This window comes from Leopardus geoffroyi, chromosome C1 (assembly GCF_018350155.1).
Source record: "Leopardus geoffroyi isolate Oge1 chromosome C1, O.geoffroyi_Oge1_pat1.0, whole genome shotgun sequence".
NCBI classification, from domain to species: Eukaryota; Metazoa; Chordata; class Mammalia; order Carnivora; family Felidae; genus Leopardus; species Leopardus geoffroyi.
In genome coordinates, this window is record NC_059328.1 from 82,248,801 (window position 1) to 82,262,228 (window position 13,428).

Below are 13,428 nucleotides of genomic sequence, written 5' to 3' on the forward strand. Positions count from 1 at the left end.
TGGACCACATTAAAATTAAAAACTTCTCTTTAAAAGATAGTATCAAGAGAATTAGAAGCTAAGCCCCAGACTGGAGAAGGCATTTGCAAAAGATAGATCTGATAAAGGACAAAACAGACCAAGAACTCTTAGAACTTAACAGTGGGAAAATAATTAGAAAATGGGCCAAAGACCGTAATAGTCACTTCACCAAAGACGACGTACAGATGGCAAATAAGCATATGAAAAGATATTCCACAAAATATGTCATTGAGGAAATGTAAACTAAAACAAGATACATACCTATCAGAATTGCCAAAATGTGGAACACTGACAATCTTTAATGCTGACGAGGATGTGAAGCAACAGGAATTTTCATATGTTGTTGGTGGGAATGCAAAATGGTATAATCACTTTGAAAAACAGTTTGGCAGTTTTATAAAACTAAATGTACTCTTACCACACAATCCAGCAATTGTGCATCTTGGTATTTACCCAGAGGAGTTGAAAACTTAATGTACACACAAAACCCTGCACACAGATATTTATAGCAGCCTTATAGTCAAAACTTGGGAGCATCCAAAAGTCTTTGTGGTATGTCTAGACACTGGGATAATTTTCAGAAGTAAAAGAAAATGACCTATCAAGCCAAGAAAAGATAAGGGGGAGCCTTAAATCCATGTTACTAAATGAAAGAAGCCATTCTAAGAAGTCTACATACTGTATGATTCTAACTATATGACGTCCTGGGAAAGGCAAAACTCTAGAGACCGTAAAAACTTAAGTGGTCACCAGGGATGGGGTTGGGGAAGGATGAATAAAGCAGAGCACAGAGAATTTCTTAGGTCAATGAAAATCCTCTATATGATATTATAATGATAGAAATACATCCTAACACATTTGTTCAAACCTGCTGAATGTACAACATCAATACCCTCTGGTAAACTGCAGACTTTCAGTGATTATGATGTGTCCATGCGGGTTGATCCTTGGTAAAAACTGTACCACTGTGGTGGGAGTTGTTGATCATGAGGGAGGCTATGTATGTATGGGGGAAGGGAGTAAATAGAAGTCTCTGTTGGCTGCCTTTTCCATTTTCTTGCAAACCTAAAGCTGCTCTTAAAAATTAAAAGAAAAAAAAGAAAGCTTGGAAACATTTTTATTATTGGTAGTGAGCCAATACTTAGGTGAAAGGAAGAAAGGAAGCCCTGTTGGCTTTGTGGAAAAGAGAGAGATTGACAAGAAAGTTAATTTTCTATTTTAGTGGTTAAACTTTTAAAATATTTTAAAATACTGCCAATAGTGTATGTAACACCTGACATTTGTTTTTCAGCAAATACTTGGAAAATACAGGTAAGTGATGGATTAATATTTTTAAATTTAAAGATAACTTATGTTAATGTGTTTGTTTTTTCTAGAGAGGATCTGACGAACTACTCTCAGGCAGTGTTCTCAGTAGTCCAAACTCTAATATGAGCAGCATGGTGGTTACAGGTAAGTGTTACTCTCTTAACAGTGTTTAATTTAATTATTTGCCATTTTATGGGTCAGGATATTAAAACTAATATTTAGCCTGCTTTACCAGAATAGCCTTTTATAATTTATGTTAAATGTTTTAAATGTTCCTGTTGGAAAAAAAAATGTTTCTGTTGAAACACTACAGAGGAAGTTTTATTAGAGTATATGTGTGTCAAGTAAAATACCTAAAATTGGTGACTTTTGTGGACAAGTAGTAAGTGTTTTGCCCTTTCTTTAATCACAAAAATATAACCTTTTCCTTTCATGTTAAAAGTCCCCTCATTCTTGCCCCTTTTATCCTTTTGTTTTTAGTTTTTGTGTTTGAGTGTCTTACAGAAAAATTTTTTATAATAGTTCCCCCCACCTCCCCGGGCATGTGTTCCAAGATTTGCAGTGGATGCCTGAAACTGTAGATGGTACAAAACCCTATATATACAGTGTTTTTTCCTGTACATACATATCTATAAAGCTTAATTTATAAATTAGGCACATTAAGAGATTAACAAAAACTAAAAATAGGAGAGTGATAACAATAAACTGTAATAAAAGCTATGTGAATGTGCATACTCTCTCCCTCTGTCTCTCAAAATATTGTATTGTACTCACCCTTTGTCTTCCTGTGATGGTGTGAGATTATAAAATGGCTGTGTGATGAGATGAAGCAAGGTGAATGATGTATAGGCATGTGATACAGTGTTAGGGTACTGTTGGCCTTTTGACAGTATTTTAGGAGGATCATCTGCTTCTGGATCATGGTTGACTACTGGTACCTGAAACCATGGAAAGTGAAACAGCAGATAAAGGGAATTACTATATTTGAAGTATTCTCTATCCCACAAGCTCTAAAGCCTAACTAAATAAAAGTCAAAAGATTGAGCTAGATAGTTTTATTTTCTGTGTGCTTTCAACTTTTTTTCTTTGCTATAACAATATTTTAATTCTTTGAATTGGGTTTTTTAATGTTTTCTCCATATTATCTTCATAGGGTATTTTTCTTAAATTGTATATATGTCTGAAATAAAGTTGGTTGTTTGTAAGGTCTGTCTAAACAAATATAAACTAATTTTTAGACTCTGGTTTTATGGATCAAAATTTGATATGGGGATAATGATGATGATAATGACAATGAATTAATTATTCTGCCTGTACCCCTGCATTTTACACTGTTTACCTAAAACCGAAGTTCCTTTTTTCTGAACCCTTTCCTGAATTACTTGCTTGAGGAATTAATTGTTTTGGGTAGTAAAAGGATTGTAAAAAACTAGAAGCATTTTGATTTATTTCAGGTAGCCATTGCTTATGTATAGGTGCGCGTTGGCACACACATACATATGCCTGGCAGTTCAGTTAAGTAAAAACTATAATGAAGTACTTAACATAGTCATAATGATGTGATAATGAATTCGCCCACACATCATTATTATTGACTTTTCCGTGATTACAAAACAAAATCACTAGGCCATGATTTTGATAGTCAAAATACTGTGTACAAATAATTGAATAGGTTGAAATGTCTAACGCTGCTTTGCCACTTTGATTTTTTTAAAACAATACATATAGTGATGAATAGTTGAAATGTTTTAAAAATTAGTATGTAGGGCTATGACAGAATAACTGATAGCACCCTTTCCTTCTCCTTCCATGTGCCCTCCAAAAAAAAAATAACAACTACAAAACTGTATAAAATATATTGTCTTGAATTGATGAGCAGACAGTACCAGATAAAGATCCCTGAGAGAAGGGAAATCCATGAGGGGAGTCGCATGATCGCTTTGGCTTTCTGCCTTGGGCTACCCTATTCTTGTAGCACAGGAAAGGAGAATCTAAGCAGAGCATGGAGGTCTCACTGAGCTGGAAAGACAGACTGGAATTCAAAGCTGCTCACACATCTGGGATTTGTGAAGGGTCCTGAAAAAGGAAGCTCTCCAGGGGTTTGGGCATTTTGCAGGGGTCAGAATTCAGTATGGTGATTCACTTGATTCAGAATTTTGAATAATAGCTGGGCTGCCTGTATACAGGTTGAGAACTCTGCATGATCTGTCAGAATGGACCTGTTCTGGGGTTGAGAGCTAAAGTGGTGATTCCCAAGGTTCTGTAGTGCTCTGAGATCTTGGGAGTTCTGGGAAGTCAGAATGCAGCCATCTTGGAGAGAACCTCAGGCATTCAATTTAGACTACAGAAAGCCCAGTCCTTAAGAGAATGGATCACCCATTACACTAAGCACCAACCTTAAAACGAAGAGTGAAGAAGCTAGATAGTTTGGCCTGACAAGACAATAAGGATCACCAGTAATTTAATTGCTTGCCTAAACAAAACCACACCCCCTAAGGAAGACATGACTCAGTCTTTTTTTGTGAACTATCATTCATAACATCCCCCGTACCATCAAAAATTACAAATTATGGAAAGAAGCATGAAAACATTCCATCTAATAGAGAAGCATTCAACAGGAGCGGACACCAAAATGACCTAGATAGTGGAATTAACACACAATGATTATAGATATTTTTAAAGCTATAAAGGAAAATATTAGTGAATGAACACACAGACTGTTGATGTTTATATGACAACAGTTAGCACTAAGTGAAGATAAATAGATTTTTACAGTTGTAAGGTTTTTATTATTTACATGAAGTGATAGAATATTAACTCTAACTTAAAGTAGATTCTATTAAGGTTGCATACTGAAATAATTAAAAAAACATACAAGGGGGGCGCCTGGGTGGCGCAGTCGGTTAAGCGTCCGACTTCAGCCAGGTCACGATCTCGCGGTCCGTGAGTTCGATCCCCGCGTCGGGCTCTGGGCTGATGGCTCAGAGCCTGGAGCCTGTTTCTGATTCTGTGTCTCCCTCTCTCTCTGCCCCTCCCCCGTTCATGCTCTGTCTCTCTCTGTCCCAAAAATAAATAAACGTTGAAAAAAAAAAAACATACAAGGAAGTACAGTTAAAAGTGAATAGAGAAAAGGTTGGGAGGACTCATTCCCTGTTTTCAAGTTACAATAAAGCTGAGTAATCAAAACAGTATCATAGTGGCATAAAGAAAGATAAATAGATGAATAGAACAGAATAGAATCCAGAAATAAACCTACATAATTATGGACAACTGGTTTTTGACTAAGGTATCTGTATGCAAAAACCAAAAACAAAACACCAAAACACACTTGGATATGTACCCCATACCATATTGAAGAATTAACTCTGAGTGGATGTAGAAGAAACATAGTAAAAAAATTTTGTGACCTTGGATTAGGCAGACGTTTCTTTGATAGGACCCCAAAAGTACTATAAAAGAACAAGTGGGATTTCATCAGCTTTTAGACTCTAAGTTCTTTTGCAGATACTGATAGTAGAATGAAAACACAAACCATAGAGTAGCAGAATATCTTTACAGAGCATTTGGAACTTTGATCCAGAATATATATAAATTCAGACTGCATAAATGCTAAAACTTAAGGCAACAAACAACCTAGTGTAATAAATTGGCAAAAATACTTGATAGTTCAGCAAAAACATATGGCAAATAAGCACATGAAAAAGATGCTCTATGTCATTAATCATTAGATGCAAATTGAAGTGAGATAACATTACACACCTATTATAATGGCTAATATTTAAGAGATTGACCATACTAAGTGTTGGAAAGGATGTGGATGAACTGTAACTCTCATGTTGGTGAGAATGTAAACTTGAAGAACTACTTGGACAAAATAATCTTGCAGATTCTTAAAAAGTTAAACTACCAAATGACGTTTGTCAGCTGTTTATCTCTTAGGCATTTATTCATGAAAAATGAAGGCATACGTTCATTTAAAAAAACCCAAAAAACTAAAAAACTCAGTCGAATGTTCATAATAGCTTGTTTGTAATAAGCAAAGCCATAAACAATCCGCATGTCCATCAACAGATGAATGGATAAATAGATTGCAATTTTGGCCTCGTATTCCTTTGCATACAATGAAATACTACTCAGACATGTAGAATAAGCTATTTTTCTTTTATGAAAGCTGTCTGCCCAATGTGGGGCTTGAATTCATGACCCCAACATCAAGAGTCTTATGCTGTACTGAGCCGCCACTCCTAGAATAAGATATTGATGCATGTAATAGCAGGGATAAATACCCAAATAATGCTACTGTGTAAAAGAAATGGGCGGGGGAGGGGGAGTACATTCTGTATGAATTCATTTATATGAAACCCAAGGAGATACAAACTGAAGCAGATTGGATTTGGGGGTGGGGAGGAGCCAGGGGGATGGGTTGCAAAGGGTACAAGGAAATTTAGGGGTGAATGACACATATACTCTCTTAGGGTGAAGATTTCATGGATGTTTGCATATGTCAGAACTTGTCAAATTGTATACTTTAAATATATGCAGCTTATTGCATGTGAATAATACCTCAGAAGGGCTGTTTAAAAGGAAAAAGCCCATGGAGGAATTAAAATGGAATATTATCAACGTTTATTTATTTTTGGGACAGAGAGAGACAGAGCATGAACGGGGGAGGGGCAGAGAGAGAGAGAGACACAGAATCGGAAGCAGGCTCCAGGCTCTGAGCCAACAGCCCAGAGCCCGACGCGGGGATCGAACTCACGGACCGCGAGATCGTGACCTGGCTGAAGTCGGACGCTTAACCGACTGCGCCACCCAGGCGCCCCAAAATGGAATATTATCAAATATTCTGTTAGTGCAGTGCAAGAGAACAACACCACGAAAACACCAGGCAATGAGAAAATAAACAGATGTTAAACATAAATGTGTAAATGTAAATTAGCAAAAAAACAAAACAAAACAAAACAAAAAAAACCCTTTAATCTGCTGTAGTAACCACTAGCTGTATGAGGCCATGAACTGTGCTGTTCCTAATGGAGATGTATGTGTGGAGATGTATGCCTTTGTGTTTCAAAAACATAGTATCAAAAGTAATAATGTAAAATACTTCATTTTTTAAAATATTGACTATATGTTGATATGGTAATATTTCAGATATATTGATCTAAAATCTATTCTTAAAATTAATTTCACTCCTCATTTTTTGACGTGGTTAATAGAATATTTAAAATTACATGACTTGCAGAATATTTCTTTTGGACGTTAGTGGTCTAAGAAGTCCAATTAAAAGGCAATGATTGTCAGACTGGATTAAAAAGCAAGGTCTGACTGCAGTATCTTCTAGAGTCAGGTTGAAGTACACAGATAGGCTGAAAGTAAAGAGGATTGAAAATAATATTCTGTGCAAACAACAAGCACAAGAAAGTTCATCTGATTATATTAGCCTCAGAGTAAAATTCAAGACAGCAGTATTACCAGATATAAAAATATCATATTTTGTAGTGCTTAAAGGGTTAATATATTGAAAAACACTTTATACCAGTAATAACAGAGCTTCAAAGTTTATAAAAAAATACACGTATGTGTAAAACTAAAGAGAGAAACCAGTCTATAATCATTGTTGGATATTTTAACATTTCTTACAGTAATGGATAAGACAGATCTTTAAAATAAATAGAGGATTTGAACAGTGCTGAACATTCAGCTGGGCTTAACTCACATTCATAAAACTATACCCTAACTGCAGAAAAACTTCTCGAGTGTATATAGCACCATGATCGACTATATATTAGGACATAAAATAATAGATTTCAAATGACTGAAAGCTTATATAGTATCTGATCATAGTAGAATTTAAGTAAGAATCACCAAATATTTGAAAATTGAACTATACAATTCTGAATAATACATGGATTGAAGATATAAAGGGCATCTGACTGAACGAAAGTGAAAATATATTAAAATCTGTTGGCTCATTTGAGAAAGTACATGGGGAAAATATGTCTATGTATATACCCATATTAGAAAATACCTACTTTAGAAAAAGCTTTAGAGGTGCCTGAGTGGCTCAGTCAATTAAGCATCAAACTCTTGATTTCGTCTCAGGTCAGGATCTCATGGTTCGGGAGTTCAAGCCTTGTGTCAGGTTCTACGTTGACAGTGTGGATGGAGCTTGCTTGAGATTCTCTCTCTCCCTGTCTGTCTGCCCCTCCGCTGCTTGTACATATGTATGCTCTCCTTGTCTCTCTCAAATAAGCATTTTTTTAAAAAGTTTAATCTGTCAAGAAAAGAAAGCTATATTACCAATATCAGGAATGAAAGTAAAGGTACCACTACAGATCCTACAGAAACTAACAGGAAAATAAGGCAGTACTACAAAGAGTAGTAATGCCAATAAATTCAGCAACCTAGGTGATATAGACAAGATCCTTCACAAACCTAACTTAGCAAAACACTGACATAAACTGTTACTCCATAATATATACAGATTAGCTCTATGTCTATTATAAAATTTAGATTAGTAATCTTCTCACAAAGATTACTCCAGGCATAGGTGATTTCACTCATAGGTGAGTTTACTCAGATATGGGTGGTTTCACTGTTGTATTTTATGAAACTTCAAAGTAGGAAATAATAGCCATCTTCAGTATACTGCTTTTAGAAAAAGAGAAGCAGAGAATACTCCAAATTCACTTTGTGATGCTGCTATAACTGATACCAAAACCTAACAAAGAGGATATAAGAAATCAAGATTTCAAACCAATATTTTTCATTAACATAAATGCAGATATTCTTAACAAAATGTTAGATTATCATATCTAGCAGTTTGTAAATGATAATTCATGATTATTAATTGAGGCGGACCCAAGGATTGTAAGGTTTAACATTTCAAAGTGAACTCAGTGTAATTTATCACAATAATAGAATGAAGGGGAAAAAATGTCAATAGGAGAATAGGACAGATACAATAGGACAGATACAGCATTCATTCATGATAAAACTCAGAAAACTGGTAAGGGAACTTCCACAGGTTGAGTTAGGGACATCCAGTAAGAGCCTAAAACAAATTCCATTCTTTAATGGTGAAATATTGAATGTTTTCTCTTTAAAAGCAGGAATGAAGTAATGTCTGTTTTCACATTTTCTCCTGCTTTTTGTTTACATAGGGCAAATAAAATAGCATAAATATTAGAAAGGAAGAAGTAAAACTATCTTCTGCCTCAGTAAGCATAATTTTTAAAATAAAAAACCCAAAGGAATCTAAAAAATGTTGCATAGAACTGATCAGTGAATTTAGAATGGTTATATGATGCCAGTTCAGTATACAAAAATTGTTTCCTGATATTATTAGCAAATTACTGGAAAATGAAATGAAAAAAAATCCATTTACAAAAATACCAGAAACACAAATATCAAGGAATACATTTAACAAATAATTTGGGAGACAAGTATACCAGTAACTATATAAGATGCTACAAAGAGATATTAAAGACCTGAATGAGGAAGAAACCATGTTCATGAATTAGAAGGCTCAATATGTTAAAATGTCATTTTCCCCCAAATTGGATGGAATTGAATCTATAAGTCAGTCAAGCTCAACAGGCTTTTAAATTGAAATTGACAAGTTGATTCTAAAATTTATGTGGAAATAAAAAAGGACCTAGATTAAAACCATTTTCCAAAAGAAAAAAAAAGTGACACTATCTGATTTCAAGATTCACTGTAAATTTGTGGTAATCAAACAGTTTAATATTAGCAGGATTAGTATTTCTAGAATAGTGTGCAGAAAGAAGCTACTATATTTATGATCAACTGATTATTTACAAAGGTGCCTTGGTCATTCATTTGGGGAAATGGTGCCAGAAAACAGAAACACATATGAAAAAAAGAAACAAACTACCTGATACTGTACAGAAAAGTTAGATGGATGTATATCTAAACCTAAAAAACTACATAAAGCATTTTGAAAAAATATAGAGTATATATCTAACCTTCAGGTAAATGAAGATTTTTTTTAGAGAACACACAAAAACCACTACCCATAAAAGAATAATTTATAAACTAGACATATCATCTAAATGAAAAACTCTCAAAAGTCACTGTTAAGACAATGAACAGGCAAGGCACGGGTTGGGAAAAGATCCTAATATTCACATATTTGTGCATATATCTGACAAAGGTCTTGTATCCAAAATAGCTTAAGAATTCTTTCACATCTGTAAGCACAGACAGCCTAATTTTTTTTGAAATAGACCAAAGAAGGTATATGAATGGCTGATAAATGCACGAAAATAATATATTTGTCATCAGGAAAACACTAGTTATAACTGCTGTGAGGTATGTCACACCCACTGGAATTTAAGCTAAAATTAAACGGATTGGCAATGTAAATGTTGATGAGGAAGGATGTGGAGCAATTGGAACAACTTGCTTGCTGGTGAAAGTGTAAAATAGTTTGGAAAACAACTTTGGCAGTATTTTATAAAGTTAAACATGAACACAGCTTATGACCTCGTACTTTCTGGTCTAGGTTTTACCCAGTGTAAACATGTTCACTGTAAGACTTGTACAAATGTGTATAAAAAACTTGATTTATGATGGTCCCAAACTTGAAATTACCCAAATGTCTGTAAATAAAATGTCAGTGAATTGTAGTATAATCAAACAGTAGATTACTACTTACTCATAACAAAAGAATGATTATTAACACAAAAACATGAGTGAACATTAGTAGACCTTCTATGAACCAAAAGAAGCTAGACACAAGAGTACTCACTGTGTGATTCCATTTTTATAAAGAACAGATAATCAAGTTTTAGTATAGTAGCCAGAATAAGGGTTGCCTGTGGGTGTTCGGATGAACAGGAAGTACAAGGGAATTAATTCTCTGTGGTGTTGGACATGTTCTATATGGATTTACAGAGTTTTCAAACAAGTCCAAAATTCGTTTGAAACTGTAGAATACCTCTGGGGACCATGAGCTAGTCCTAGTTTTATCTTGCTGGAATGTGAAATATGAGAAGGGGAGTGACTAAAGTTGAGTTCTGATAGGTAGAGGTTTGCATATAAGATTTGATTTGTTATGTTAGGGAGCTTGGACTTTACCAGATTTACATTTTAGAAAAGATTTTTCTTCCATTTGTGTTTCGTGGGGTATGGAGTGAGGGTTACTACTGTACACAGGGTAGACAAACACTGTACTGTCATCTCCAGAGATATTAAGGTGTTCTGAATTTTAGGTTCTTAGAATATGGAAGAAATAATGTATCAAGAAATTAGAACTTCTGAGTTATTTGGAAGTAGACTGGTTTGGGAGAAGTATTCGTTTGGGCTTAGATAATCACTAGATTGATGGATGATAGTCCATTAAAGGGAAGATCATGGAAAAGGAGATTGGGTTTTGGTGGAAAGAAACAATAATTTGTTGCTATTTTTTTAAAAGTATCTTTAGGAAAGACCATGTACTTCAGTGACTAAAGAATGATTCAGTCTTGTGTTCTGATGGAATAAAATTCCTTAAAGCCTTGTTTTAACATAAGAAATTTACATGCTTTCAATTTATTTTACCTTCATTCACATTGGAAACCCTGAGTTTTAAGATGTTTTTTCCTTAACAAAAAAGATGAGAGTCTGTATATGATCTCACAGACGCCAATTTGAATATGATTGCTTATAGGAGCAAACAGCATAAAAGACCTTTAAAAACTTGTGATTCTACTTGCCTGGAAAAATATGCCATTGTCAGGGCACCTGGGTGACTCAGTTAAGCAACTGACTTCAGTTCAGGTCATGATCTCACGGTTCGTGGGTTCTTGCCCTGCATTGGGTTCTATGCTGACAGCTCTGAGCCTAGAGCCTGCTTGGGATTCTGTGTCTCCCTCTCTTTCTGCCCCTCCCCACTCACGCTGTCCCTCCCTCCCTCACTCTCTCTCTCTCTCTCTCTCAAAAATAAATAAAACATTAAAAAAGTTTATTAAAAAAAAATGCCATTGTCATCCAAGTGTCTCAAAAAGGTACTTTTACAGACAGTATTACAAGGAAATGATTATCAGATACAGAAGAGGATTTCATTCTTCTATTCCAGCTTTATCCAAAATGTTTCCTCAAAATCACTTTACTATAGAATTCTGTTTCTAAAAATGTCTGTTCAATGGCCTTTCCCTCATCTGTCCAGACTTTCTTTCTATATACATGCCAGTTTTTTGTGTCAGAAAAAAAAAAAAAATTAGAAGTGAGAAAAGTTAAAGTCATTAGAATTTTAGTCTCAGGTAAATAAGAAGTCCGTGCATTAAGAATATTTTGTAATAGAGGCACCTGGGTGGCTCAGTCAGTTAAGTGGCCGACTTCAGCTCAGGTCATGATCTCACGGTGCGTTGAGTTTGAGCCCCGCGTCGGGCTCTGTGCTGACAGCTCAGAACCTGGAGCCTGTTTCAGATTCTGTGTCTCCCTCTCTCTCTCTGACCCTCCCCCGTTCATGCTCTGTCTCTGTCTCAAAAATAAATAAATGTTAAAAAAAATTAAAAAAAAATATTTTGTAATATATTCCTTCAGAAATAAAAGTGAAACATTAAAAAAATAAAAAAACCTAGCTCTGACTAGTATTGGATTTGGCTTTTATTTAAAGGAATAACTAGTTTTTCATTGGGGAGGAGGTTTGACAATTGTAAAATATGGTCTCTTTAATTTTTTGAGTCATTTCTTCATAGCTCTGGATATGGACTGTCCCTTTAAAGTATACATATTTCTGCCAGTAATCCTGATTGTTATTCTATAATAGTAGGATTTAAATATTGTTAAAAGTGTGATATTTTGCTTTATGTGAAAAAACTGAAATCATCCCATAGATTCTGGTATATGTTACTCAGAATTCTTTGAGATTTTAATTTTTATGTGAAGACATTTTTATATAATGCCATTTCATTTTGCTATAATGCTTTGAAATATTCCAGCACATGAGTCTTCTAGTTTAGCCTTCTATTTTTTCCTAGCTCATGCGTAAGGTACTTCTGGCAAGTAGGCTGTGCAGTGCAGCTTCTTGAAAATGCAGAATTATAGCCAGTTTTTACATTAAACCTAAGATTTTTTGTGTGGTGGCTGTTGGACCTGACTAAACAGCTAGCAGAATAACAGAAGTGTCTTTCTGTATATACCTGCATTTCTGGTTAATTCTTTTTTGGGTTTTCTGTTTTCCCAGATAGGAATGTAAAGAATATGAGCATTCATTTTTCGTAACTCACGTTTATTTTTATTTTTTATTTTTCTAAAGCCAACAGCTTTTATAACATTATGCTTTGCCCTGAAGCCTTAACTAAAACTGATTGGAATTGAAACTGCTTTTCCTCTCAGTTTCACATTTGATAAGGATGCTACCAATGCTTTTTTATACATGGTTGGGTCTGAAAGACTTCAGAGAATGAGAATGTACTTATCTTTTGTTAAATAGTTTCTACTGTATAAATAAGTGGAAGTATAAAGTTTTGTAATGTTGCACTTCAGGCTGATGCAGTTGAAAGTATAGAATTAGAAAATTGGTGAATGAGTGGGACTAAGGTAATAGATTTACAAATTAAATGAGCAGGTGGTATTTGAGACCCAGGTTTTACATGAGCAAGTAAAGATAGGACTTTGGGGCCAGTACAGCTTGAGGAATTCCCACCATTACTGGGAATGCATGCTTAACAGAAAGTTCAAACAACTATACAGTGAGTCAGGGAAGTAAGAAAACTAGATGTGAATTGTTAGGGGTGCTGTGAGAACAGAGATATGGTAAGTATGAGAGGGCTTGCAGTATTTTGGCCATGGATGGATTTAACAAATTACCCAGAATTTTGGTGAGACTGTTACGTGAAAACTGTGATAAACACCAGTAAAAAGCAAAGGTCGTTAGTCAAGGGAAAAAAGAGACTGATTAAAGGTGAATGAACATGGTCACTTTAGAATTGAGGTAGAAAACCACTTTTGAGTTTGGCAGAGAAGTATTCAAATAGAAACAGTTTTTGCATATTTTTACATATTATTTTGTTTCAAATTTGAGAAGAACATCTTAAGCACAAGGCTTTAAGAAGGCTGAATAATATATGGAAAATAATATTAAAGGTTTCT

General features: G+C 34.8%; 1 protein-coding gene across 6 annotated transcripts in view; it reads left to right on the forward strand.

The window, feature by feature from the left end:
• PTBP2 (polypyrimidine tract binding protein 2) overlaps positions 1-13,428 on the forward strand; it is an 84,179-nt gene that overhangs the window by 28,304 nt on the left and 42,447 nt on the right. For all 6 annotated transcript variants that reach the window (XM_045478375.1, XM_045478376.1, XM_045478377.1 and 3 more), the window contains one exon: positions 1,398-1,473. In XM_045478375.1, the coding sequence (XP_045334331.1) occupies positions 1,398-1,473 (76 nt within the window). The remainder of the gene's footprint in view (positions 1-1,397; positions 1,474-13,428) is intronic.